A 25054-nucleotide genomic window follows, 5' to 3' on the forward strand; every position below is an offset into this window, starting at 1 on the left:
AGGTTTGTTTTTCACATATATAGCAGCTTGAATATACAGCAGCACTTCTATGATTGGTTATTAAATTTAAAAACAACATGTTTTTCCTCTGTACAAAAGTAAGCTTCAAAGAACAGATCAGATCAGGGGTTGGCAACCTTTCCTGTGAAGGTTCCAAAACTTTTATATTTTCAGGCTTTGGGGAGCATGTGGTCTTCACTGCAGCTCTTTTACTCTATCAGTGGTAGCATTAAAGCACCCACAGACAACACATAACGAGTGGCTGCGTGGCAGGGAAGCTTCATTTACAAAGCCTCCACCTGGGCTCAGTTTAGTCTGAGAGCTGCACTTTGCCAATCCCTGTAATTGATGATTTGTTGGTCTTTTTAAGTCAGATTTGTTGAGTTATATTTTACATATAGAAAATACCTTGCACCCTTTTTAATGTATAATTTGGTGAGTTTTGACAAACGCGTAGTCATTTAACTAGAACCGCAATCAAGATACAGAACAGTTCTATCACTCCAAAATTTCCTTGGTACTCTTTTGTCAACCCCTCTCTCCACCTGCGGCTCCTGGCAACCATTGATGTATTTTCTGTCCTTATAGTATAAATGGAATCATAGGGTATAAAGCCTTTTGAGTGTGGCTTCTTTCACTTAGCATAATGCATTTGATATTCATTCAGTGGTTTCTTCCTTTTTACTGCTGAGTAGTAGTTCATTGTATAGATTTACCAGGATTTGTTTATCTATTCAGCAGTTGAAGGATGTTGGGTTGTTTCCAGTTTTAGGCAATCATGAGTAAAGCCACTATAAGGTCCCAGTCTCTAAGACTGGGCTTGCTAGGTCATACGGGAAATGCGTGTTTAACTCTTCAAGACATTGACGCACTGTTTTCCCAAGAGACAATAGATCTTTTTTTCTCACTAATTAGCGATGGTCTCCTGATTTTGTCAGCGGCATGGCACCTGGCAGACAAGCCCTGTCTCGTCTATTACTCGCTGGTAACAGTAGAAGATAACGGCTACCAAATGTCAGATGCAGTGACTGTGGAAGTCACTCAGTATAACCCACCTTTTCAGGTAAGGTTTCCATCTGTAAGTTAAAGTACAAAGTGACAGTAACATGCTGAGTTCTTTTCCTAACCATTGCAGGGTCAGATTCTTTGAGAAATTCATCTGCAGAGCTTGGAAGTACATTTTATTTTATTTTATTTAAATCTCTTTATTGCTTTATTGTTATTATTTTTGGCAGCTTGCGGGATTTTAGTTCCCTGACCAGAGATTGAACTTGGGCCCTTGGCAGAGAAAGTGCAGAGTCCTAACCACTGAACTGCCAAGGAGTTCCTGGAAATACATTTTAAATAGCTAGTTTTTAGGCATTGCATTCTGTTTGCCATCTCATACTCAGTCCTTTGTTCAGCCTTAGCTAAAGAGAAGTGAGAGTGGGAGCCCCTCACAGCGAGGAGTGTGCCTCTCCTGCCGTAGCTCTGTGAAGGGGTCTTCATTTCAGTATCGCTGAGAAGGAAAACATTGATGATGAACTGCAGAGTGAAAAATAAGGAAGAAACCTGACATGAACTGGGCTTTGGTTTTGAGCCCTATATACTATAGAAAAATCCCATTTTTCCTCAAAGTAGGATTATATTTGTAGGTAACCACATTCTATACTTGTCAAATTTCATGTGAACGATTAAAAGGCAAGCTCTCTAATTTTAAGCTTCTTAATAGCAATTGAACATTGTTGAATAAGTATGATGTTTTTGAGGAAAGGCCTTAACTGCTGTAAATTCATTTCATTTAATCTTGTATAGTATCTAATTCTGTTGAACTCTCACTATTAATATGATTTGTGTAGCTGAGTGCCCTAAGGAAATCTTTTAGTTTGGTCTTTTATTTCAAACAGAAATAAACCTTATGTGTTCTGATTATACAAGAAAAATATGCTCAGTGTTAAAATTTTTCAGACAGTGGGAAAGGGTATAAAGAAGACAATTTGAGAATAAAAAAAATTCCATGTTTATGTTATGTTTGTAAAATTCTTTTAATAAACGGAATATCCTTTTTAGCTTTCGTTAATTTTATGATTAGGTCTTACTTATAATTAGGTCTTATTTCTATTTTTAATTTCATATATGATCAAATTAACTCAGTTTTCTTGTGCTTGATATCTGGACAGTGAAGAAAAAGACAATATTTATCAGGGGTCGTTTATAAATAAATTTGTCGATTCTAAAATAAATAATGAACTAATCCTTTTATTTTCTTCCTCACATTTGTTACAGGCGGTTAGTTAAAATCTTATCACCATGGAAACGTTTTCAAACTTTGCTAATTATTTGCAACTCAGCAAATGGTCTCTCTAATTGATGTTTATAAACTTATTGTCATGTTTTGTAAATCATCTGATGGATAGTGTTTAGGTTTTCACAAGGATAATCAACAAATTATTTTATCATTTTTATGAGCGTACAAAAGTGTGAATTACAAAATCATACAAACAAGTATTTTTGTTTCAATTGTGATTAAATGTAATCTTAAATTTAATTTTCAGTCTGAAGACTTGATTATGTGTCAGTTGATGGTCCCAAACTTTTCAAACCAGACTGCCTATCTGTATACTGAAAGTGCTGTCTACGTGTGCTCCACAGGAACTGGGAAGTTTTCTCTTCCTCGGGAGAAAATCGTCTTCAACACGCAAGGTAGGGTAGTGGTTTTAGAAAACAGGATTAGGGAACTCGTTAGTCATTCTGAGCAGTTTTTGTTCTCTTTCCATAAACTTTGCTTCAAGCATGATGCCTGTGACATTCAATACCACGCCTACAGTAGCTGAAAAACTGGAAGGGTGGTAGAGTTCCCAAACTGATACATTTATGGGCAAAAAATAGTAACGTTTTTCCCAGAAGAGGCCAAGAAGAAAAGAACTGATGCTAACAGAAGTAATTGCTTGTTCCTGATCAGTAAGAGTGACTTATTCTGAGCTGATGTTCTTTAAATGTTTGTCCAGACCCCTGGGTAAGAAGAATCCCAGGTGCTGGACTCATGCAAAGGGGGCTGGAATTGGGGGGGAGGTGTGGGTGATGGGGGGAGCCAGCCAGCAGTGAAAAACACCAAGCAGACAGTCTCATCAGGGTCTTAAGGGGCAAAGGGCAAAATCCATGTGAGGCAGCAGGATGGAACCTCAATTCTCTAGTCCCAGCACCAGAGCCTTGACTGGGTGAGTGGGATGCTGTTAAGACTCCAAGAGAGCTTAAACCTTTTCCTTCCGCACTGGCTTACTCAGTAAGTCAAGGTAGGGTTGGCAAGCTGTACTCTGAGTCTTGCAGAAGGGATGATTTTCTCGTTTGGTGCTCTGTACCCACTACTCTTGCAAGGCACAGTGAAGGACACAGCCTACCACTCCAGATAGCGGGGAGCCTTGACTTTTGATGCGGGATTACAGAGTAGGAGTAACACGGCAAAGGATATCACCAGGATTTTCTGCTGGGAGGTGGATTTAGGAAAGTACTTTTTGGTTATGTCTATCTGATCGTGTACTTTTCTTTCTCTTAGGAGATAGTATTTTAGGAGCTGGTTCCTGTGGGGGCGTTCCTATCCTTTTTTCTAGAAACAGTGGATTGGTGTCTATTACTTCAAGGGAAAATGTGTCCGTATTGGCAGAAGACCTTGAAGATTCCCTGGCATCTTCAGTTGCTGGACCAGGCAATGAGGTAACGTGGTTCCATAAGATTTTTTTTTTTTTTTTAAGTATAGTTGATTTAAAGTGTAGCTGATTTGCGAAGGATTTAACGATTTTTATCAGGGTGTTTCCCACAAATGTTTAAAAGTCAGACCCTTTTAAAAGAGTTGTGATGAAGACATTAGTTCTTTTATCTCTCTCATCTCTTTTGTCCTCTTATTCAGAAGCGACTACTTGTAAGTCCTTCAGCTGTTTTTTTTGGTGTTTGCCTCCACATTTCTAAGTAATATGCGTGTATTGCTGTCTCTCATTCACTAATTCTCGTCGTCTGTAGATCTCCTGTTGGAGGATGAGGACTTGGGTAACCTACATTCCTCTCTGCGTTTATCACCCCAGTGTACATTTTTTCCATTATAAGGGCTACGTGAATGTTGTTTATAGTCCAGAGTGAAGCAGCGTGCTGATTACATTTCCTTTAGTGTACAACTTTGTGCGATTCTTGGAGTGGACTAATTTCATATTTGCTTACTTTTCTTTGATATATGGCTTAATCTTCCCACACCCTCCAGCAGCTGCGTAGGCGCCTTTCCGTAAAGCTTTGCCCAGGGTCACGTCTCTAGAGAAGCCCCTTGCCTGCTATCTGCCTGGAACTTCCCTATTTCTTGTCCTCAGGGCCTGTCCCCGCACTGCACGGGTTTGCCTGGCCTCCTCCCTGCTCTGTCACTTGCTGCTCCTCCCTTCTAGTTTCCAACTTTGTGTTGCAGTTGGAACCGCAGATGTGTGGTGGTTGTGTTTCTTTTTCTTCTGGGATGATTTTTGAGGGGAGAGTGGGGGAAAAAAACATCATTTTTTTTTCCTGTCATCTTGAATTCTGAAATACCCTGATCCGTAAAAAAGATTTTTATCATTCTTTTACAGGAGGCTAAAAATTAACACTGTTTGGGGTAATTTCCATTTGAATAGTATGTAAAATATATAGACTGTAATTCAAAATGAAAATGATTTGATACAGGTTCAACAGAAAGTAACTTTTTTTTTTTTACGTTTTTTCTTTTGTAACCATGTGGTTTTCATAATACTGCTGTATGTTAAGATTGAAATCAACCATTATGCTTAGAAATACACTTTGTGATGAGTTGTATAAGGGTAAGCCTATAAGAAGGTTGTGTTGTGATGAAATCTGCAAATGATTTTACTCACAATATAATTCCTGAATTATATATACATTTTCTATAGGACTTTAGTTGATCATTTGGTGTGTTTTATCTTGTTTCAATAAATGTCTTAAGTATCAATATATAAACCGTTGGTATAGAGAGTACGGCAAACAGCTGTGTGTCTGTACTGTTGCTCTCATAGGTGGGTCCAGTGTTTAGTCCAATAACTAAGAATATTCTTATACCTTCACCTCTAAATTATAGTTTGTTATTTTACAGAGTGTGGTTTTTGACACCTCTACCAAGAATGAAACTATTGCCCGGGAAGATAAAACCAAATTGCTAAAAGCTGCTTTTCTGCAATACTGCAGGTATGATAAGTCTTTAAAATTACTGCCCTTTTGATGTTTGAGGACACATGTTACTGACATATGCTGCTTATTTGTTGACTAGTGGGAACGAGTTGAGGAGTGAAGCCATCCAGGAGAAGATGTTTTTCTGAGCTTTAGCACTTTAACAAACTCTTGTTCTGAACTTGGTAGCCGCGGGAGGGTTCCAGCTAGGCTGGGAGAAACCTGGTGTAACACAGCCTCTCCACTCGATGGAAACAACGTCCCACTAGAAATGGTGGTCATGAAGGCAGCTTGCAGGCATGCTTTATGTATAATGTGAAGGCAGTGAAGTTGCATACAAAGGGTTATCATCGCTGTTGTAAAGGAATTAGTCTTGGCCTGTTGGTTGAGTTCTGCTGTGTAGAAATCACCGCAGAGCTCAGTGGCTTATTTAATACAGCTTCTGGCCCTGCGTCTGGCTGTTTGGGGCTGTGCTGGGGTGGCAGTTCTCCTGGTCCTGCCTGGGCTCGCGCATGGTCTGTGGTCAGCAGCCAGCTGTCTGGTTACACTTGCTCCCATCTGGGGACCCTGGCTGGTCAGCTCTGTCTGCCTCATGTGGCATCTCTTCCTCTAGCAGGCTACCCTGGCCTGCTCACAAACCTCAGGGCTCTGGAAGTGGAAGAGAGGAAGCCTCGCTGCACAAGTGCTCTTCGAGTTTCTGCTTGGTCACATTTGCTAATATCCCGTTGGACCCAGCGAGTCCCGGGGTGAGGCCCCGTGGAAGGCTGCTCGCAGGAGGGTGTGCGCGGGGTGGAGGAAACAACTGCACTCGCTCTGTCGCACTTGCTGACCCTATACAGTCATTTCAGTTTGTCCTGCACACACATTCTGCACGTTCTGTACCTGGTACCTTCCATTTATATTGGAATGAATACTCGGGAAAATTGTGATCCAGCCCTTGCTCTGTCCCAATTAACTGTGTGAGACTTTGGACAGATTGCTTAATGTCTCTGGAATTGGGGTTTAGCAGATCTTTGTTTTGAAGAAATAGTCAGACTTTACCGCCTCCATTTTTGCCGCTCTCAGCTCACGGTCCCGTAATTCCACTCCTAGTGGCGTCTGGTGCGTGGAGGCTCCCTCTCACAGAAGGGACACACTTGAGACTTTGTAGTGCAATTACAGTTTGAAAATTCTGTGCCATCGTACTGATGGTCTACTGAGCTTAATTTCCTGTCCAGAAGAGGGCACCAGTGTTTTGTTTCTGTTTTTAAATAGTATTCTTTTAGTCTTGTTCTGTTGCATGGTGTTCAGTCTGACTGCCAAGATTTGGATTAATACTCTGATTTTATCTTGTATAAATTTATCCTTTAATTAACAGTCTGTCAGACTTGTGGCATCTCAACATTTAAATGGTAATGGAGTCACTGTACTAGTTTCCTGTGCCTGCTGTAGTGAATTGCCACAAACTGGGTGGCTTAAAACAATAGAAATTTATTCTGTCACAGTTCTGGAGGCCAGACGTCCAAGAGAACGGTGGCAGCAGGGCCGTGTACCCTCTGAAGGCTCTGGGGAAGGGTCTTCGCTAGCCTCTCCCTTAGCTCCTGGTGATTGCGGGCAGTTGTTGGCTTTCCTTGGCCACATACGCATCCCTCCAGCTGTCTGTATTGGCATATGGCCTTCTTCCCTGTGCATCTGTCTTCACGTGTCCTGATGATGACACCAGTCATTGGGTTTAGGGCCCACCCTAATCCAGTATGACCTCAGCATGAACTTAGCTGATCGTATCTTCGAAAACCTTATGTCCAAATAAGATCACGTGCTGAGGTTCTGGGTGGACTTGGATTTGGGGGAACACTATTCAACCCAGTATAGTCATTTCTAAATGTTTTACTGGGGAAGATGATTAAGTACGAAAAGCGGTCCCTGGCCTCAAGTGCTCAGAGCGTAGTAACCTTAGGACCGGTGTTATTGGGCTTCTGACACAACTGTGTTATCCTGTTTAGCATAAAGTACCATGAGGTTAACAAGAAGTCATTTCTGGGGTGGTGTCAGCCAATGGTCTAAAAAAATTAGCCTCTTCACAAGTGGGATCATGGAACCTTTAAAGCAGCATTTCTCAGCCTTCTCACTACTGACATTTGAGGCCAGATGGTCTTTGTTGTGGGGCCATCCTGTGCACTGTAGGGTGTTTAGCAGCATCTCTGGCCTCTTCCCGTTTGATGCCAGTAGCATCCTTCCCCCCAGACCGTGACAACCAGAATTATTTTCAGGGGGTCAAAGCTGGTGGATAGAACTCTAAACTATTATCCATTCAGTTTTTTGCTAAGGTAATATTACTATTTTTATAGCATGGTTTCTTTGAAATTAATTTGTATATTATTTTGATTTTACTTAATATAAATATAAAATCTTTTGTTCGTGAGAGTTTTAAGAAACTTAGTCTTTTGATTAAAATAGTTCATTATTGAGTGATCATGCTATGGTCCACTTTGTATTCCCATGACCTCTAGCATAACTAGGTTTCTGGCTTCAACCTTGCCTTTAACACTTGGCGGCAGTTTTTCTGTGTTTCTCTGGTCAGCTCTGTCTCCTCTTCTGCAGAGACCATTTCAACCCTTTCCTCGCCTCCCTACCTTCCCATTTCTCTGCCCCTTTCCCCCCCAAGCAGCTGACTCAGGCTCCTGTTGCACAGAGATAGTAGAAGCCATCAGAGGACAACTCCCTGTACTTAGCGCCCACAAACTTACCTGCATCCCGGCTCCTCTTCCCTTTCCCTCCCTGGGGAGTAGGAAGAGGTGTTCTTCTTCCTAAGGCCAGTCTCTCTGTTCTGAGTGCCATTGTGTCCTGTTTCCCTTGAGACTGTACTCTCTCAGTTACTCCCCTTCTACATCTTTGACCTTGTGCTGGTCTCTTCTCATCAGCTGTTAATCATATGTAATCTGCCATTTTTAAAAAAGACCAGTCTTTGATTTGTTGTCCCCCTTTGAGCTAGCACCTCTTCTGTTTGTTCCTGTTTACAGCTAAACTGCCTGAGACGTCGCCTCCAGTTGTTATCGTCTTCCATATTTTTCTCTTTCTACTCCCTGTGCCATCTTTCCTCCTTCCTTGGCTTCATTTGCTGAAGAAGCACAGCCCTACCTTGCTCTGGGCCATTACATACAAATGAAGAATGTTCAGAAGCAGTTGTGTGTTCCACAGGAACCTAGTTGTAACACATGTGAAACTGTGCTTGTCTTCTCCAGAGCTTATTCTTTCTTTCCTAGCCCCTGTTCCAGTGGCAGGTCCTAGCAGCCACAGTCAGTTGTTCAGTCATCCTTACGCATCAGACCCAGCCGATGACCAGAATTTCCCTCCTGTGTCTCTTTCTCAAAGCTGTCTGCCTGTCTCCTTCACTGCTGCAGCTGCTGCTGATGGAAACTCCAGTCCTCTCTTGCCTGGATAGATTTCTGCAGTAACTTCCTCACTGGATCTTTCTCCCTTCTGTCTGATCCCTCATCTCCATAGCGTAGTTAGAATGATCTTTTAAAAATAGAACAGATCGCGACATTTCCTTCTAAGCTCAAACTCTGTCACGTGCTTTACGAGACCTTCTGTGCTCTGTCCTTTGTTTCTAAGAGGTCTGCCTTGGACCCTTCTTCCCTCTCGCCTCACTGGGTGATCTTCTCTCCCCCAGGGCTTCCGTTCTCTGCTGGGATGCAGGCGTACTTCTTAGAGGTGTGCCTTGTGCTCTCTCTGCCGCTGTGTGTCCCTCCCACACTCACCCCCACCCCGCTAAACCTCTTACTCCAGGAAGTGTTCCCTGCCCGTCGGGGGATTTGGTTTTCCCTCTGTGTGCTATGTGGCCTCTGTTCTTTCCCTGTCTAGTGTGTGTGTGTAACTGCTTCTTTAATTATCTGACTCCTCATGCCACTGTATACTTTGTGAAGTCTTAGGACTGTGTTCTGATGTTTTGTTTATTGTTCTGTCTCCAGAGCCTGCATATTATCAGTGTTCAACACATATTTGTTGAATTAATGAATGCATAATTGTCTCCCTTTTAAATAAATGTTATTAGAAGTAATAAACTTTGGGCTAACATATGGGACTTTTAATTTCACAATTAACTTTTTCATGATGAGTTTAATACTTTTACTTTTTTTTTAAATTTTTATTGGGGTATAATTGCTTTACAATGGTGTGTTAGTTTCTGCTTTGTAACAAAGTGAATCAGCTATACATATACATATATCCCCATATCTCCTAATACTTTTACTTTTGTTTTCTGATTTTATTTCAGAAAAGATTTAGGTCATGCTCAAATGATAGTTGATGAGCTGTTTTCCTCTCACTCTGATTCGGATTCCAATTGTGAACTAGACAGAGCTGTTACCCAAATCAGCGTGGACCTGGTGGACGACTACCCTGCTTCTGATCCGCGGTGGGCTGAGTCTGTCCCCGAGGGTAAGAGCGTCCTAATTTTAATGTTATGGAGAAGAACATTCTGGTTCTTTTGTTCAAGCGTTTCTCAGTGCATACTTTTTATTTTCTGAAACAATTTAATATTAATTCAGTATTTTATAAAAGTTGTAACTTTCCTTATAGTAGATTTTTTTTTACTACTGTAAAAAAAAATCTACTCTCACTGTTATGGCCTCACCTGTTGCGGAGCACAGGCTCCGGACGCGCAGGCTCAGCGGCCATGGCTCACGGGCCCAGCCGCTCCGCGGCATGTGGGATCTTCCCAGACCGGGACACGAACCCATGTCCCCTGCATCAGCAGGTGGACTCTCAACCACTGCACCACCAGGGAAGCCCATAGTAGATTTTTAAAAGGGCTCAGAACAGGGAGCTCCTGGATGGTCTTAGTGGTTAGGATTCGGAGCTTTCACTGCCATGGCCCGGGTTTAGTCCCTGGTCGGGGAACAGAGATCCCGCAAGCTGTGCGTCATGGCCAAAATAAGAAAAAAAGAAAAAAAGACCTCATCTATTTTACATACATACAGCCATACATACATAAAGGGCTCAGAACAGGTGTACATAGTAGAATAGAAATAGAGGAAACATTGGAGCAAATCCTACATGTTCTGTCTGAACAGATTAATCAGCCCTACTTAGCATTCTCAGCATTTTATTTCTAAAAGGAAATTGGTGGCATAGGTAGGCATTTGACATTTGCCCCAAATTAAATGATAATTTTAGCATAACTACTGAATTTGGCTAATGGAAATTATGTGCTTCTCTAAGAGCAGCAGTGGTCAGATCTCAGCCTGTAGAAGTGGGCATGTGTCCTCCTGTTCGGCCTGGGTGACTGTCCCTCTTACCCTCCACGCAGCATCGGGGCACTCAGGGGTCCCCAAGGACCATGCAACTGTCACAAACATCCTTTCAATCCCTAATTTCCTGCCTAGCAAGTAATTCTCATTAGAGTCTTAGGAAGAAAACATCAGTGCTCACCTTCTTTCTTTGACTGTTTTGAGCTGTCAAGCTTAGAATGATACAAGTGATTAAACTAATAATAACATATTTGTGTTTTGAATAAATACGGTATGAATTGTATCAAACCCCCAAAAGTTTCATCTAAATTTTTAACCTCTTGGATAATGTAATTAATAATTGCATTGAAAGGTTAGTACTTTCCTTTTGTATAGATTTTTCTTAACTTTTAATAGCAGTACTTTATGTCAAGCCAGTGTATTATGTTTCTGTCTTGTTATTGTGTTTCACCAGAAGCACCTGGGTTCAGCAATACGTCTTTGATTATTCTCCACCAACTCGAAGACAAGATGAAAGCCCATTCTTTCCTTATGGACTTCATTCACCAAGTAGGCATCCCAGTCGCTGTGAACAGGGATGGCCAGACACCTGGCTTTACTGTGCCCTTTGTGGCTCTCTCCAGGACAGTGGGAGACCCTTTCTCACTAATTCTGAGGTGTTTCATTGGGTGGGACATGACTAGTGTTGCCCATTTTCTTTGCTGACTTAAGTAAATAATTCCAGGGCTGTGTGGAGGCCTGTTACTACAAGAAGCAAAGCTGCATTGAAAATAGGATAAAAAGAAGAAAAATAGTGTATTTCAGCAGAAATGTTATTTCAGCTTTTCTTGTTACATCCTATGATACCCTGCTTTTCATTCGGATTTCCTGTGTGCTTTTATATAAAACTTAGGTTTTCCCGAGTTGATTTTGTATTACTAGAAAGACAGTGAAGAATCTGAAGGTGGTGACAGGTTTTTCTATGTGGATGTTTAATTTCGAGGTGCCATTAGCATCAAATACTCATATAAAGTATTCTTTTTTTTTAAGGGGTAAGGGAATTCCCATTTATATTGAGCCTAATAATAGAAAATGTTTTTGCTGCTAGCCAGAGTTGTTACACAAAATCACCCATCCTTACCTTGTTGATCAGTTGTGGCTCCCAGGCATAATCCAAAAGAATTAATTTAAATCCATTTTTGCACACTTTTTCCCAGAATCAGTATGCCTCCCTGTTAAAGAGACTGAAGTCAGTGCCACCTAATAGAACCTTCTGTGGTGATGGGACTGCCCTGTGGCTGTGCCGCCCAGCGTGGCAGCCTCAGTCCTGTGTGGCTGCTGAACACTTGAAATTGCTGCTGCAGCTGAGGAACTGAAGTTTTCTAAATTTAAATTTAATTAACTTAAAGTCACCACTTTGCTGGATAGTGGCTATCTTATTGGACAGTGTGGTTCTAGAGGATTCCAGAAATACCTTGGTTGTTTCTAATACCTCACTCTGCTTCAGTTTTTTTTTTTTTTTTTTTTTTTTTTTTGTGGTACGCGGACCTCTCACTGTTGTGGCCTCTCCCGTTGCGGAGCACAGGCTCCGGAAGCGCAGGCTCAGCAGCCATAGCTCACGGGCCCAGCCGCTCCGCGGCACGTGGGATCTTCCCGGACCAGGGCACAAACCCGCGTCCCCTGCATCGGCAGGCGGACTCTCAACCACTGCGCCACCAGGGAAGCCCTCTGCTTCAGTTTTAATGCACAGTCTGGCTCCAGTCTGCTCTTACTGTCTGGGCAAGAGAACTTTATTTGTTCATTGAGTCTTTTCTTAGTGTTTTAGGTGGGCTGCAGATCAATGGGGAAAAAACATGTTTTCTTCTGATGTAATTGTCAGGTGTTATCAGTTAACTCTTAATACATAACAAATACCCCCGGATGTGGTGGGTTAAAACAACTGTGGGTTAGCAGGGGCGGTTATTTGCTGATTTCCCCTGGGCCCTCTCCTTGAACTGCATTTGGGGTGGGCTGAGCTGGCAGGTCCCCAGGCATCTCTTGTCAGACTGGCAGTCGGTGACACCGTCCGCTGGGGCCTCTTGGTTCTCCCCCCACTTAGTCTTATCCTCCTCTAGGCTGGACTGGCCTCCTGTGGTCTCCAGGCGGCGCTTCAAGGGGATGAACTTAGAAGCTGTAGGCTTCAGACGTCACATATTATCACTTCCACCAAAGCGACGTTGGTCAAAGCAAGTCACAAGGCCAGGCCAGATAAAAGGGATTGGGAACTTGATTGTGCCTCTTGATGGGAGGAGTGGCAAGGTCACTTTGCAGAAGGGTGTGCAGAAGGCTGGGGTGGGAGGAGTCCATGGCCCTCACATGCCACACTGCGGGGATGCTAAGTTATCGGCGGGGGGCGAAGGGGGGGAGCCATGGGGCTGGAGCCGTTGTGGTATCTCCTGGTACAGCCTCCCTGGGCCTCAGACCCTCATGGAGTCACACAGCTGTTGGCAGTAGCATCCGTTGCAAGGGAATGTCTAGCCAGATCTAAAAATCCCAGTCTGCCTGTGCCTTTATATTTCCTTTAATATTTAGAGCTCATTTCATTGAAAGATTTACATTAATAATCAGGAAAAATGTACAACTGGATACTTGTATCTAAGAAAATAATTCTGAATATAAAACTCTCCTCCTCAAGCCAGAAATGGGCATCAAGCAAATCAGAGGCAGCTGATGCAAAGGGTCAGAGACACCCTCCCCCCCAACCCTCCCCATGGCTTTAGGGTTCTGGAAGGTGGAGGCTGCTGAGTTTCTAGTTCTGAAGGTCTGGAGTCTAGGGGAGTTGATCAATGTAGCTAGAAAAGAACAATTTTATGATTTTGATAACCATAAACAATCATTTGAGGAATAAGGTAGGTAGAGACAACAGTAGTTGACCCTAATCTTAGAACAGGAATGTCTGTACTTTCTTACAGGTGTAAATGGCCCTGGCTGAAGAGAGAGAGAGAGAGAGAGAGAGAGAGAGAGAGAGAGTGTGTTAGGAACAGCCCCAAAGACCAATAGACGGAGGTCTTTCTGGGGGAGGATGGGGCCAGCATCTCTGTACCCAGTGAGCTGCTGGTGGAAATGTGACTGCGTTCTCCTGTATGTTACTGTGAATGCTTTCTAAGAATATGTGTTCGTCTTGCCTCAAGGTCGGCTTGTTTGGACGTCTCGGCACTTTTCCAGTGAGAGGGCTGCCGATGGCCACACGGCTGCTGCTCTGTGAACACGCTGAGAAGCTGGCCGCTGCCATCGTCCTCAAGAACCACCACTCGAGGCTTTCCGACCTTGTCAACACAGCGATACTGATGGCCTTAAACAAGAGGGACTGCGACATCCCGTGCAACCTGACTCCCGCAGACGTCTTCTTCAGAGAGGTGAGACGAGACCCGTCCTCCCCTTAGTGCGGCTCTGGAGCGCTGTGCCATTTACAGAACGGGCCCCCGGTGAGGAAAGGATTGAGAACAAAAGATGTCATTGAAGTTTTAAATTGGACTCCATGTTTTCTGGGTAAATTATCCCTCAGAAGTATCACTCATTTATCGCTTTCCCTGTAAGTTAGGGCTTGTAGAGATGACTACAAAGTCTTCCCTATCACGTCTGGATGTTTTCCTTGTGTTTCTCCACACCACGTCTTGACTCTGCCCCAGAGGGCATCTCATCTCCATGGTGGGCTCCCCTGTCCCCCGGCTTCTGTTGTTTTGATGAAGGTGCAGCACCATCAGGTCAGAGCTTGGAGCTGTCGTCCCCAGCTTCCTTCCTTGCTGCTTCCACCTGTTTGCTGTGCCTGCTGTCAGACCAGGCTCCTCTCAGGCCGCCCTCTCCGCCCCTCCAGCGACTGCTCTGTCCCAGTTCCCCTTCAGGCCTGGACCTAATTGTGGCTCCCCATCTTGCTAGCCCGGGGCTGCACCATCCTGCCTTGGCCCCCTGACTCCTGCTCACATCTTTGTAAACAGTCCCTTCACTAAACTCTCCTCAGCTGCCTGCTGGGATCCTGCTCTACACCTCACTTTTAAAGTCAGATTTATTTTCAGAGGAAAAGAAAAACCTGCTGTAAACTTGGCAGGGAGAAAAGATGAAGGTGCTGGCCAGCTGGTGGCAGCTGGGCACTGGTTAGAGCACACAGCTCTGGTACCTGAGTGACACCTCACAACCTCATGAAAGGCAGGGCTGACTTTCCCGTCTCCCTTTACAGGTGTTGACGCCAAGACCCAGGGGCCGGTTGACTCAGCTGAGACCACAGATCCTGGCTCTGAGCCACCATTCAGCAGGCTGTTTTGGGTGTGCTAGTCAGTTGCTTCAGGAGTAGTCCTTCACTAGGGCTGTTCCTTCTCCCTTTGTGGCGTTATCTGAGTTTAGAAACTGCTAGCTCTTCCCCCAGCTCTGTGGAATTTGGAATTGTTTTTTGCATTTGGGAAGTTTTTCTGTTTGGTGCCTCTAATTTTATCTCCTTCCTCGTGCAGTCCGGCTGTCATCTAGCATCTAATAGCCTGTGCCAAGGGTCTCTTCTACTCTGAATATTTGATGTACTGCAACCAAAAATAAGACACTGAACTATGTTCAGTTCTGTTGACTCCTTAAATGTGTTTAGTTTGAAGGCCTCATTTTTATACATTTGGACTTTTTCTAGGGAATGTAAGGCAAAGCACTTTTCTGTTTTATTTTGTTTTTTAATCAAGTATACCTGAAATCTGAATGAAAAAAAAGAAAGACAGTTCACCTCAAATTTCATGATCTAACCAAACTGTTGTCATTTTTGTGTCCTTTTTTGTCTTTATTCATACATAATTTTACAAGATAAAGTTTTTGTTTTTCTTATTTAATTATTAATGACAAATTGAGTTGAGCAAGAACCTGGTTGCTTTTTCTGCTTTTGGATCAAAGTGCAAAGCATACTAGTTAATTATGTATAAGTACATTTTTCCAATTAACTGGAAAAGAAATAGGATCTGGAAATTATCAGTTGGATGAATACATAATTCATGAGTAGCACCGTAGGAATGTGATAGGAAAAAAAAACTAAAAATGTGATTGGTTCCTCAAAAGAATGCTCCATATGGAAGATAGTAATGTTTAAGACTGTTTACATCACCATTTATCTTAATTTCTCTTTACATTTACTGGTCTTAAGTTTCCTTTGGGTGAAGTTCTAAAGGTCCTCCCACATGGCATAACCATAATAAAAAGAGAGAGCTGAAGAGGTATGCATGTGTTTAGTGAAAAAATATGTATCGATTTTTTTTTTTCTTTTTACCTGTCCATCCACTTGGGAGTGGTAAATTACATTCCAAACAAGTATGCATTTTAAGAGAAGAGCTGGATAACCCAAGTCAGGCTCTGATTGGTGGGCTGTGTAGGGGAGATGTGATCTCATAGCCCTGGATAGAAGGTAAAATGATACAGACTCTGCTTGAGGGTTGACCCTCCACCTGTAGCCAGTCTGGAAGGAGCCCCCGCACCGCCTGGGTCTCTATAAAGCGAGTTAACTGCTTCAGAACAGGCCCTCAACAGTGTTGGTACAGCTTATGAGCAATGTTTGAAACCACTGAACATGTAACTCACGTGGTAAGGCTGTCTAGCAAGTGTCTTGGGATTTTATTTGCTTTTATGTTATTTCGTGCCTTTTATATCACATGCTTTCATTATCTTTTTCACATTTACAGTGTAAAAAATTCTTACAAATTCAACGTGCCAGAGGTTTCTTGCTAGGGCTGTTAGGATGCCTTTGACTGACATCAGAAATACTAAAAGAAGAAGAGTGATTTTGTTTGGGCTCCATTGTGCATGTGTTTATGAATCGTTCCTTCAACTAGTTTGTAAGTTCCTTGAGGGCAGCAAATCTAATTTCCATTTCTTCTTATCTCTGAGCGCCCAATGCTATGCAAACTCTAAATGCCAAGTAAATATCCACTTGATAAATAAAGGGGGAAAAGCTTAACTGGGGGCTGAAACTGGAAACAAGTGTTTCAGTGCTTAACATTTTTGCACAGTGACCTTCATGTGTTAATTAATGACAAAAAATAGAACAGTTACAAGTTATGTATTTAGTTAGTTTCTATGTAGCTACTGCTGTTCTACAAACATTTCTATTTTGTCTAAAGAAAAGAAATTCTTCAAAGAAAGAAATTAGCAAGTTCATTGGTTGGATAACTATTTTAATCCATTAGTTCATTCGTTTAATTCATTACTTTGGGGTCTCGCATTGTTATGTGACATCATTTGTAGCCTAGTACTATTTAAAGGTGGCATTGAGCCCTCATAGCTATAATAAACAAATATTTCAGTTACTTGATATTTAAATACAAAACCTACTGGCTACCAATCCAGAATTTGCTTATTTATCAGACTCAGTTATTTGGGCTCTCCACCTTTTAAAAGTTAGGAGATTCTAACTTTTCTTGGCTTTTAAATTTGTTTTCATCACTGACTGTCCCTTTGACTACTGAGCAGAGGGTGTGACTTAGTGAGGAAAGCCTGCTGAGTCGATTCCAGGCAGCTGTAAGCGTGGCCCATCGGCATGGTCTCTGTTCCTAGTAGGTACCGTCTCTGTCCTTCCTCAGGTGTCCCAGGTAGATAGCGTCTGGGAGTGCTTACTGGAGCACGAGGAGCAAGTCTTGAAGGACACGGCCTTGGAGCCAGTTGAATGGGCAGAGGTGGCGATCAGTGTGAACAGTATTCTCAAGGTACGCACACATGCTGAAGATACCAGCAACTCAAAGCCCAGGCTGTGGATGGGGGAGGAAGTGGTCTCCATGTTCCTACTTTGCATCACCAGCGATCCATAATGGTTTAGCCATTCGTTCATTCCAAAAAGTTAGGAAAACCTCAGTCATTTTATCAGTCAGTTAATACACATCTGAGTGTTTGCCTTGTGCATGTTAAAAGTTTCTATTTGGTAGAATAAACCTTTTATTTGGAGAAGACATGTATATCATTGCAAAGGTATTAATGTTACTGTAACTGTATGCTTTTTAATTACACAAAAGCACACTACTTATATTATTGATTAAAATGTTTCATTTAATTTTAGCTCATGGACTTTATAGTAATGGTCTTCCTAGTTCGGTTACCATAGTTCTCTAAAACTGAAGTTAAGCTCTAGAGTAAAACAAATTTCAAATGCAGAAAGAATCAAAAAGTAGTCCAACAGGTCTCTGCCGAGTAATTTTTTGTAATAATAGACTTGATGTTTCAGATTATCTTAGAGATCCTGGGATCCCTTGCTTCCTGCATGTGATAACACATTTCATATTCCAGGACATGCTGCAAGCTGCTAGTCATTATCGACAAAATAGAAACTCCTTATATAGAAGAGAAGAGCCAGTAGAAAAAGAACCTGAGTATATTCCGTGGACAGGTGAGATTGCAAGCACTGAGCCCAAATACACTGATTCATTAGCAGTTGATCAAAACATATTTCTAATGGTCTGTTATTTTCAGAAGCCATGTTGTTCTCCTAGTGCAAGTTTGTGAGTGAAATGAAAAATAACATAAGTGCCATCCCCAAGATGAGTAGTTCTTACGAAAATCACTTTGTTGCCTTGGAATAATTTGTAGATCTCTTTGTAACTCATTTTTTTAAACTGGTACTCAGGCATCTACTAGGTTTTAGTACGTGTAGTTATTCATAGCAGCAGGCCCTGGATGTACTGACTGTAATTTTTGTTGTTTTAATACAAGGAAATAAGTGGAGTAGCATTAAAGGAATTTAGAAGGAAGAAGAATCATGTTTACCTGGCTCTGCTGAGGCCATCCTCATAGAGAAGATGGGTTTGAGCAGGACATAGAAAAGTATCAGCTGACCTCCTATTGGATTTCTTTTTCCATCCATCAAGGCTGACGGGATATAATTTTTAGGCAGTTGGTCTTTCCCGTAGCCATTATAGAATCCTTACTTGTCATATTATTTTGTGTGATTTTACAGCAACGAGTGGTCCTGCCGGCATCCGAACAGCAATAGTGCGCCAGCATGGGATTGTCCTGAAAATGGTTTATCCTCAGGCGGATAGCAACCTCCGAAACATTCTGACAGAGCAGCTGGTAGCACTGATTGATTGCTTCCTGGATGGTTATGTTTCTCAGCTCAAGTCTGTGGACAGATCCAGTGATCAAGAAAGATACAACAATCTGGAAATGGAATACCTGCAGAAAAGATCAGACCTCTTATCTCCGCTTCGTAAGTGCCTGATATTTAGTGAGGGCTGTGGGTCTTGAGTCTGCAGAACAGATGTAGGAGCCAAATCATTCACGCAATGTGTTATGCAGTGTAATGTCGTTAACCCAGCTGTAGCTCAGAGCTTAAAGCAGAGCTTTCCTGTGTACAGCTTTCTGTGTTCGTTTATTCAGCCTCGTTGTCATTACTTACCAGGTAACAAGTGTCCTAGATGGTGTTAAAGATGATTTAAAAATAAATAAATTAACAGCATGTGGAGACTGCTTACCATCTCAGACCTTCACAGGAACAGCTAGACTGCAGGGTAGAGCAGACAAGGGTCGTTCCACGGTGTGGAGAGGTGGTACGGCTCTTCAGAGGAGAACACGAGACGGTCACAGCCAGGATTCAGAGAAGAAGCTTGTCTTGCTACATGAAGGAAGGGGATAGCATCTTAGGTGGGCAGTGATGAAGCAAGGGACTGAATTTACATCTTTAATGAGTTTATATGGATTATGAAACTAAATGCCAGTAACTGGAAAGGTTTCTATTAATTAACTTTAGTATATAATATGAATAAAGGTAAAATTTCAAGGAATAATTTTTTTATTACATATTAAGTTTTCGCTAACAGGATTTTTTTCCATCTGTTCTCATTTCCATAGTCACACTAGGCCAGTACCCATGGGCTGCTTCATTAGCAGAAAAATACTGTGACTTTGATATCTTAGTACAAATGTGTGAGCAGACTGACAACCAGGCCAGACTGCAGCGCTACATGACACAGTTTGCTGACCAGGTAACGAACCCTGGGGGTGTAGGCTGTGGACCCTGTGAGAAGACTTTACCATTTCAAATCTTACTTGGGGTTTTTGGAAGATGATACAGTCTTTTTGCAGATTACCAGATACTAATTTGTACATTATGTTTCGTTGTAAATAGGTAGACAATTCTTTATATATAAATATTACTGACGGATTCTTTGACCTCTGAAAAATATGTTAAGACTTTTATTTCTATTCTTATATTTTCAGTTATAATTAAAAGTACTTAGGGATACGGATATTGCTAGAGTTCTAAAGTTTGAGTAGAAGGTCTTGGGAGCATGGGATGCTACTTTTAGAGAGCTCAGATTTCTGTACACCTAAGATTCTTGTTTTCCTTCTTTGACATGCTTCCTGTTGTTGTTTTTTTACGCTTACTATTTTTTTTTAAAGTTCGCATTGTGACACTATTCAGGTACATTTAAGTTGTTCCTTAAAGCCAGTCTATTCAGTCAGTTGATCTTTATGTAAAAACTGATTTTTTTTCTTACTATAAAGGTAACATTGTATAAAGTTCAGGAAACCACTATAAACAAAAAAGATTAAAAAATCGTTCATAATTCTACCACCCAGAGAGAACCCTTTTTAACATTTGGTTTTATTCTTCTAGTCTTTTTACTCTACCAAACATGTTTCATTAACTGCTTATTTCACTTAATACATAACAGACATTTGTCCATATCATTAAATATTACACAACCACATTTTTAATGTCGTTATGGTATTTCATGGACTGGATGTAACTTATTTGATCAGTACCTGATTGCTGGACATGGCTTATCTCGTATTTCACAGTAGTGCTGAAGTAAGTACTTTGTGCCCATCATAATTTTTATTCCTTTTAAGGATTCTTATTCTCCGTTGATATTTTCCATCCTTTTGTGCTTTTCTTTTCTTTAATATGTTTACTAGTTACTTTAAGTCCTTTTGTGCTGATTCCACAATGAGCACTCTTAGGTCTGCTTCTGCTGCCTGCATATTCATATTTTTCTGCTTCTTATGTCTTACAATTCAAAAAATATACATTCATTTATTTTTATTTTGGCTGTGCCAGGTCTTAGTTGAGGCACATGGGATCTTCGCTGCGGTATGCAGGATCTTTTTTTTTTTTTTAGTTGCGGCATGCGGACTCTTAGTTGTGGCATGCATGTGGGGTCTGGTTCCCCGACCAGGGATTGAACCTGGGCCCCCTGCATTGGGAGCATGGAGTCTTACCCACTGGACCACCAGGGAAGTCCCTTGCAATTTTTTAAATTGTATTTTGGACATTGTGTATAAAAGAACCGTAAAGACGGAAATCAATGCTGTTCTTTCCCCTGGGAGACAGGTAAGATGAGAGGCAGATCACTCAATACATCAAGAATAGAGGTGGGTCAGGGCTTGACTGCAACTTCCGTTAAATTCATTCATTTCTGGTTTCAGATGTCTTATGGGGCTGGTGTGTTCCTTGCAGAATTCCCCCTTTAGTGGAAATATCTCTTAAGTACTGTGAGACTGCAGGACACTTTTGTCTTCCTTTCCAGCCCAGCCTCTCACACCACCCCAGAATCCAGCAAACGTCCTGTGGGGAAACTGGATGTGCCTCTCTAGATTCTGATTTATTGTGCCAGCCCACATGGACACGTGACACCCAGTTCTGCCCCTGAGAATCTTTCATTCTGGAAGGATAGCGTCTCAGTACCGTCCAGTGGAACTTTCTGTGGTAATGGAGATCTTGCCCATATGTGCTGTCCCAAATGGAGTTTCTGACCACAGATGGCCTTCAAGTACTTGAAATGTGACTGGTGTCTCTGAGGGACTGAAGTTTACATTTTAGATTAAGTTTAAGCAGCTACATGTGACCGGTGACTGCCATATTATTGGACAGTGCACATCTGTGTGACCCTGAGCAAGATCCCCTTTCTGGATCTGAATGGCCTCATTTGTTAAATGAGGTGATTTGAGGACCCTACAATGCAGGAAATGAGTGTTTAAAACTGGATTTCTATTCTGGAGTTTAAGACCTTTGGGAGAAATTTAATACTTTATTATCAGAAATGTGTGTTGTTTTTTTTTTTTGGCACTACGCGGGCCTCTCCGGTTGCGGAGCACAGGCTCTGGACGCACAGGCTCAGCGGCCATGGCTCACGGGCCCAGCCGCTCTGCGGCATTTGGGATCTTCCCAGACCGGGGCACGAACACGCGTCCCCTGCATTGGCAGGCGGACTCTCAACCACTGCGCCACCAGGGAAGCCCCAGAAATGTAGTTTTAAAAACTGTATTACTATATATTCTTGAATTCTTGGCTTTGTTCTTTATAGAATTTTTCAGACTTTCTCTTCCGTTGGTATCTGGAGAAAGGAAAGCGAGGCAAATTATTATCTCAGCCTATTTCTCAACACGGACAGTTGGCCAATTTTTTGCAAGCTCATGAACATCTCAGCTGGTTACATGAAATTAACAGCCAAGAATTAGAAAAGGTAAGAAGGATTCAGTTATATGGAGCAGATTTAGGCAATTTTTTGTTTAGTTTTAACTAGTTTAGTTTTTTGTAGTTAAATACTACTTATGGATTTTTTAAAAATGTATATCTCCTATTCTCTCACATAATTTGATAAAAGTATTTTTCATTTATGATGGTACTGCCATTACTTGTTATATCTCAGTAAAAAAAAAAAAATGAAGACTATTGTGATTTGACTGTTATTACAGTAAAATAAAGCACAAAAACTTTAACACATAATTAGCAGTTATTGGCCTTTTTTTGTAATGAGTATTTTCTTGTAATAAAAATGTTCAAATTATCAGTAAAAAGAGTACATGAATTAAAGTTTGTCCTTGACAGGGTATTGACGTGAGAGCAAATGTTGGGATTTGGGGGGGGTTTTTTGGCTAGGCTCCTGTTACAGCCCTTTTTTTTCTTGAATTGGGGTATAGTTGTTTTACAACGTTGTGTTAGTTTCTACTTCACAGCAAAGTGGAGTTCCCTGTGCTATACAGCAGGTTGTTACTAGTTATCTATTTTATACATGTTAGTGTATATACGTCAATCCTAATCTCCCAGTTCATCCCACCCCCCACTCCCTACCCCCCACTTTCCCCCCTTGGTGTCCATACGTTTCTTCTCTACATCTGTGTCTCTGTCTCTGCCTTGCACACGGGTTCATCTGTACCATTTTTCTAGATTCCACATATATGCATTAATATATGATATTTGTTTTTCTCTTTCTGATTTCACTCTGTACGACCATATCTAGGTCCATCCACGTCTCTACAAAAGACCTAATTTCGTTCCTTTTTATGGCTGAGTAATATTCCGTTGTATATATGTACCATATCGTTTTTTTCCATTCATCTGTTGATGGACATTTAGGTTGCTTCCATGACCTGGCTATTGTAAATAGTGCTGCAATGAACAATGGGGTACATGTGTCTTTTTGAATTATGGTTTTCTCTGGGTATATGCCCAGTAGTGGGATTGCAGTAGTGGGATTGCTGGGTCATATAGTAGTTCTATTTTTAGTTTTTTAAGGAACCTCCATACTGTTCTCCATAGTGGCTGTATCAATTTACATTCCCACCAACAGTGCAAGAGGGTTGCCTTTTCTCCACACCCTCTCCAGCATTTATTGTTTAGATTTTCTGATGATGCCCATTCTAACCGGTGTAAGGTGATACCTCATTGTAGTTTTGATTTGCATTTCTCTAGTTAACGATGTTGAGCAGCTTTTCATGTGCTCTTGGCCATCTGTATGTCTCCTTCAGAGAAATGTCTATTTAGGTCTTCTGCCCATTTTTTTATTAGATTGTTTGTTTTTTTGATATTGAGCTGCATGAGCTGTTTATATATTTTGGAGTTAATCCTTTGTCCGTTGATTCATTTGCAAATATTTTCTCCCATTCTGACATTTGTCTTTTCGTCTTGTTTATAGTTTCCTTTGTTGTGCAAAAGCTTTTAAGTTTCACTAGGTCCCATTTGTTTATTTTTATTTCCATGACTGTAGGAGGTGGGTCAAAAAAGATCTTGCTGTGATATATGTCAAAAAGTGTTCTTCCTATGTTTTCCTCTAAGATTTTTATAGTGTCTGGTCTTACATTTAGGTCTTCAATCCATTTTTTTTTTTTTTTTTTTTTTTTGCGGTACACGGGCCTCTTACTGTTGTGGACTCTCCCGTTGCGGAGCACAGGCTCCGGACGTGCAGGGTAAGCGGCCATGGCTCACAGACCTAGCCGCTCTGCGGCATGTGGGATCCTCCCAGACTGGGGCACGAACCCGTGTCTCCTGCATCGGCAGGCGGACTCTCAACCACTGCGCCACTTCAATCCATTTGAGTTTATTTTTGTGTATGGTGTTAGGGAGTGTTCTAATTTCATTCCTTTGCATGTAGCTATCCAGTTTTCCCAGCACCACTTACTGAAGAGACTGTCTTTTCTCCATTGTATATCCTTGCCTCCTTTGTCATAGATTAGTTGACCACAGGAGCATGGGTTTATCTCTGGGCTTTCTATCCTGTTCCATTAATCTATATTACTGTTTTTGTGCCAGTACCATATTGTCTTGATTACTGTAGCTTTGTAGTATAGTCTGAAGTCAGGGAGTCTGATTCCTCCAACTCTGTTTTTTTTCCCCTCAAGAATGCTTTAGCTATTCGGGCTCTTCTGTGTCTCCGTACAAATTTTAAGATATTTAGTTCTAGTTCTGTCAAAAATGCCATTAGTAATTTGATAGGGATTGCAGTGAATCTGTAGATTGCTTTGGGTAGTATAGTCATTTTCACAATGTTGATTCTTCCAATCCAAGAACATGTATATCTCTCCGTCTGTTTGTGTCATCTTTGATTTCTTTCATCAGTGTCTTACAGTTTTCTGAGTATAGATCTTTTACCCACTAGGTAGGTTTATTCCTAGATGTTTTATTCTTTTTGCTGCAGTGGGATTGTTTCCTTAATTTCTCTTTCTGATCTTTCACACTTAGTGTATAGGAATGCAGGAGATTTCTGTACGTTAATTTTGTATCCTGCAACTTCACCAAATTCATTGATGAGCTCTAGTAGTTTTCTGGTGGCATCTTTAGGATTTTCTATTTATAGTATCATGACATCTGCAAACAGTGACAATTTTACTTCTTCTCTTCCAATTTGTAGTCCTTTTATTTCTTTTTTCTCTGACTGCCATGGCTAGGACTTTCAAAACTATGTTGAATAGTAGTGGCGAGAGTGGACAGCCTTGTCTTGTTCCTGAATCTTAGAGGAAATGCTTTCAGTTTTTCACATTGAGAATGATGTTTGCTATGGGTTTGTCATATATGGCCTTTATTATGTTGAGGTAGATTCCCTCTATGCCCACTTTCTGGAGAGTTTTTATCATAAATGGGTGTTGAATTTTGTCAAAAGCTTTTTCTGCATCTACTGAGATGATCTTTATTCTTCAATTTGTTAATATGGTGTATCACACTGATTGATTTGCATATATTGAAGAATCCTTGAATCCCTGGGATAAATGCCACTTGGTCATGGTGTATGATCCTTTTAATGTGTTGTTGGGTTCTGTTTGCTAGTATTTTGTTGAGGATTTTTGCATCTATGTTCATCAGTGATATTGGTCTGTAATTTTCTTGTTTTGTAGTATCTTTGTCTGGTTTTGGTATCAGGGTGATGGTGGCCTTACAGAATGAGTTTGGGAGTGTTCCTTCCTCTGCAATT

General features: G+C 41.5%; 1 protein-coding gene across 1 annotated transcript in view; it reads left to right on the forward strand.

Moving 5' to 3' along the window:
• The window catches only part of NUP133 (nucleoporin 133), a 57469-nt gene that overhangs the window by 18487 nt on the left and 13928 nt on the right, over window positions 1-25054 (forward strand). The window contains exons 9-20 of the mRNA XM_060035118.1: window positions 916-1063; window positions 2535-2682; window positions 3533-3690; window positions 5096-5187; window positions 9425-9588; window positions 10855-10949; window positions 13550-13774; window positions 16958-17080; window positions 17655-17754; window positions 18322-18573; window positions 19215-19348; window positions 21674-21832. Of these exons, the coding sequence (XP_059891101.1) occupies window positions 916-1063; window positions 2535-2682; window positions 3533-3690; window positions 5096-5187; window positions 9425-9588; window positions 10855-10949; window positions 13550-13774; window positions 16958-17080; window positions 17655-17754; window positions 18322-18573; window positions 19215-19348; window positions 21674-21832 (1798 nt within the window). The remainder of the gene's footprint in view (window positions 1-915; window positions 1064-2534; window positions 2683-3532; window positions 3691-5095; window positions 5188-9424; window positions 9589-10854; window positions 10950-13549; window positions 13775-16957; window positions 17081-17654; window positions 17755-18321; window positions 18574-19214; window positions 19349-21673; window positions 21833-25054) is intronic.

Source organism: Delphinus delphis, chromosome 16 (assembly GCF_949987515.2).
Source record: "Delphinus delphis chromosome 16, mDelDel1.2, whole genome shotgun sequence".
Classification (NCBI taxonomy): domain Eukaryota; kingdom Metazoa; phylum Chordata; class Mammalia; order Artiodactyla; family Delphinidae; genus Delphinus; species Delphinus delphis.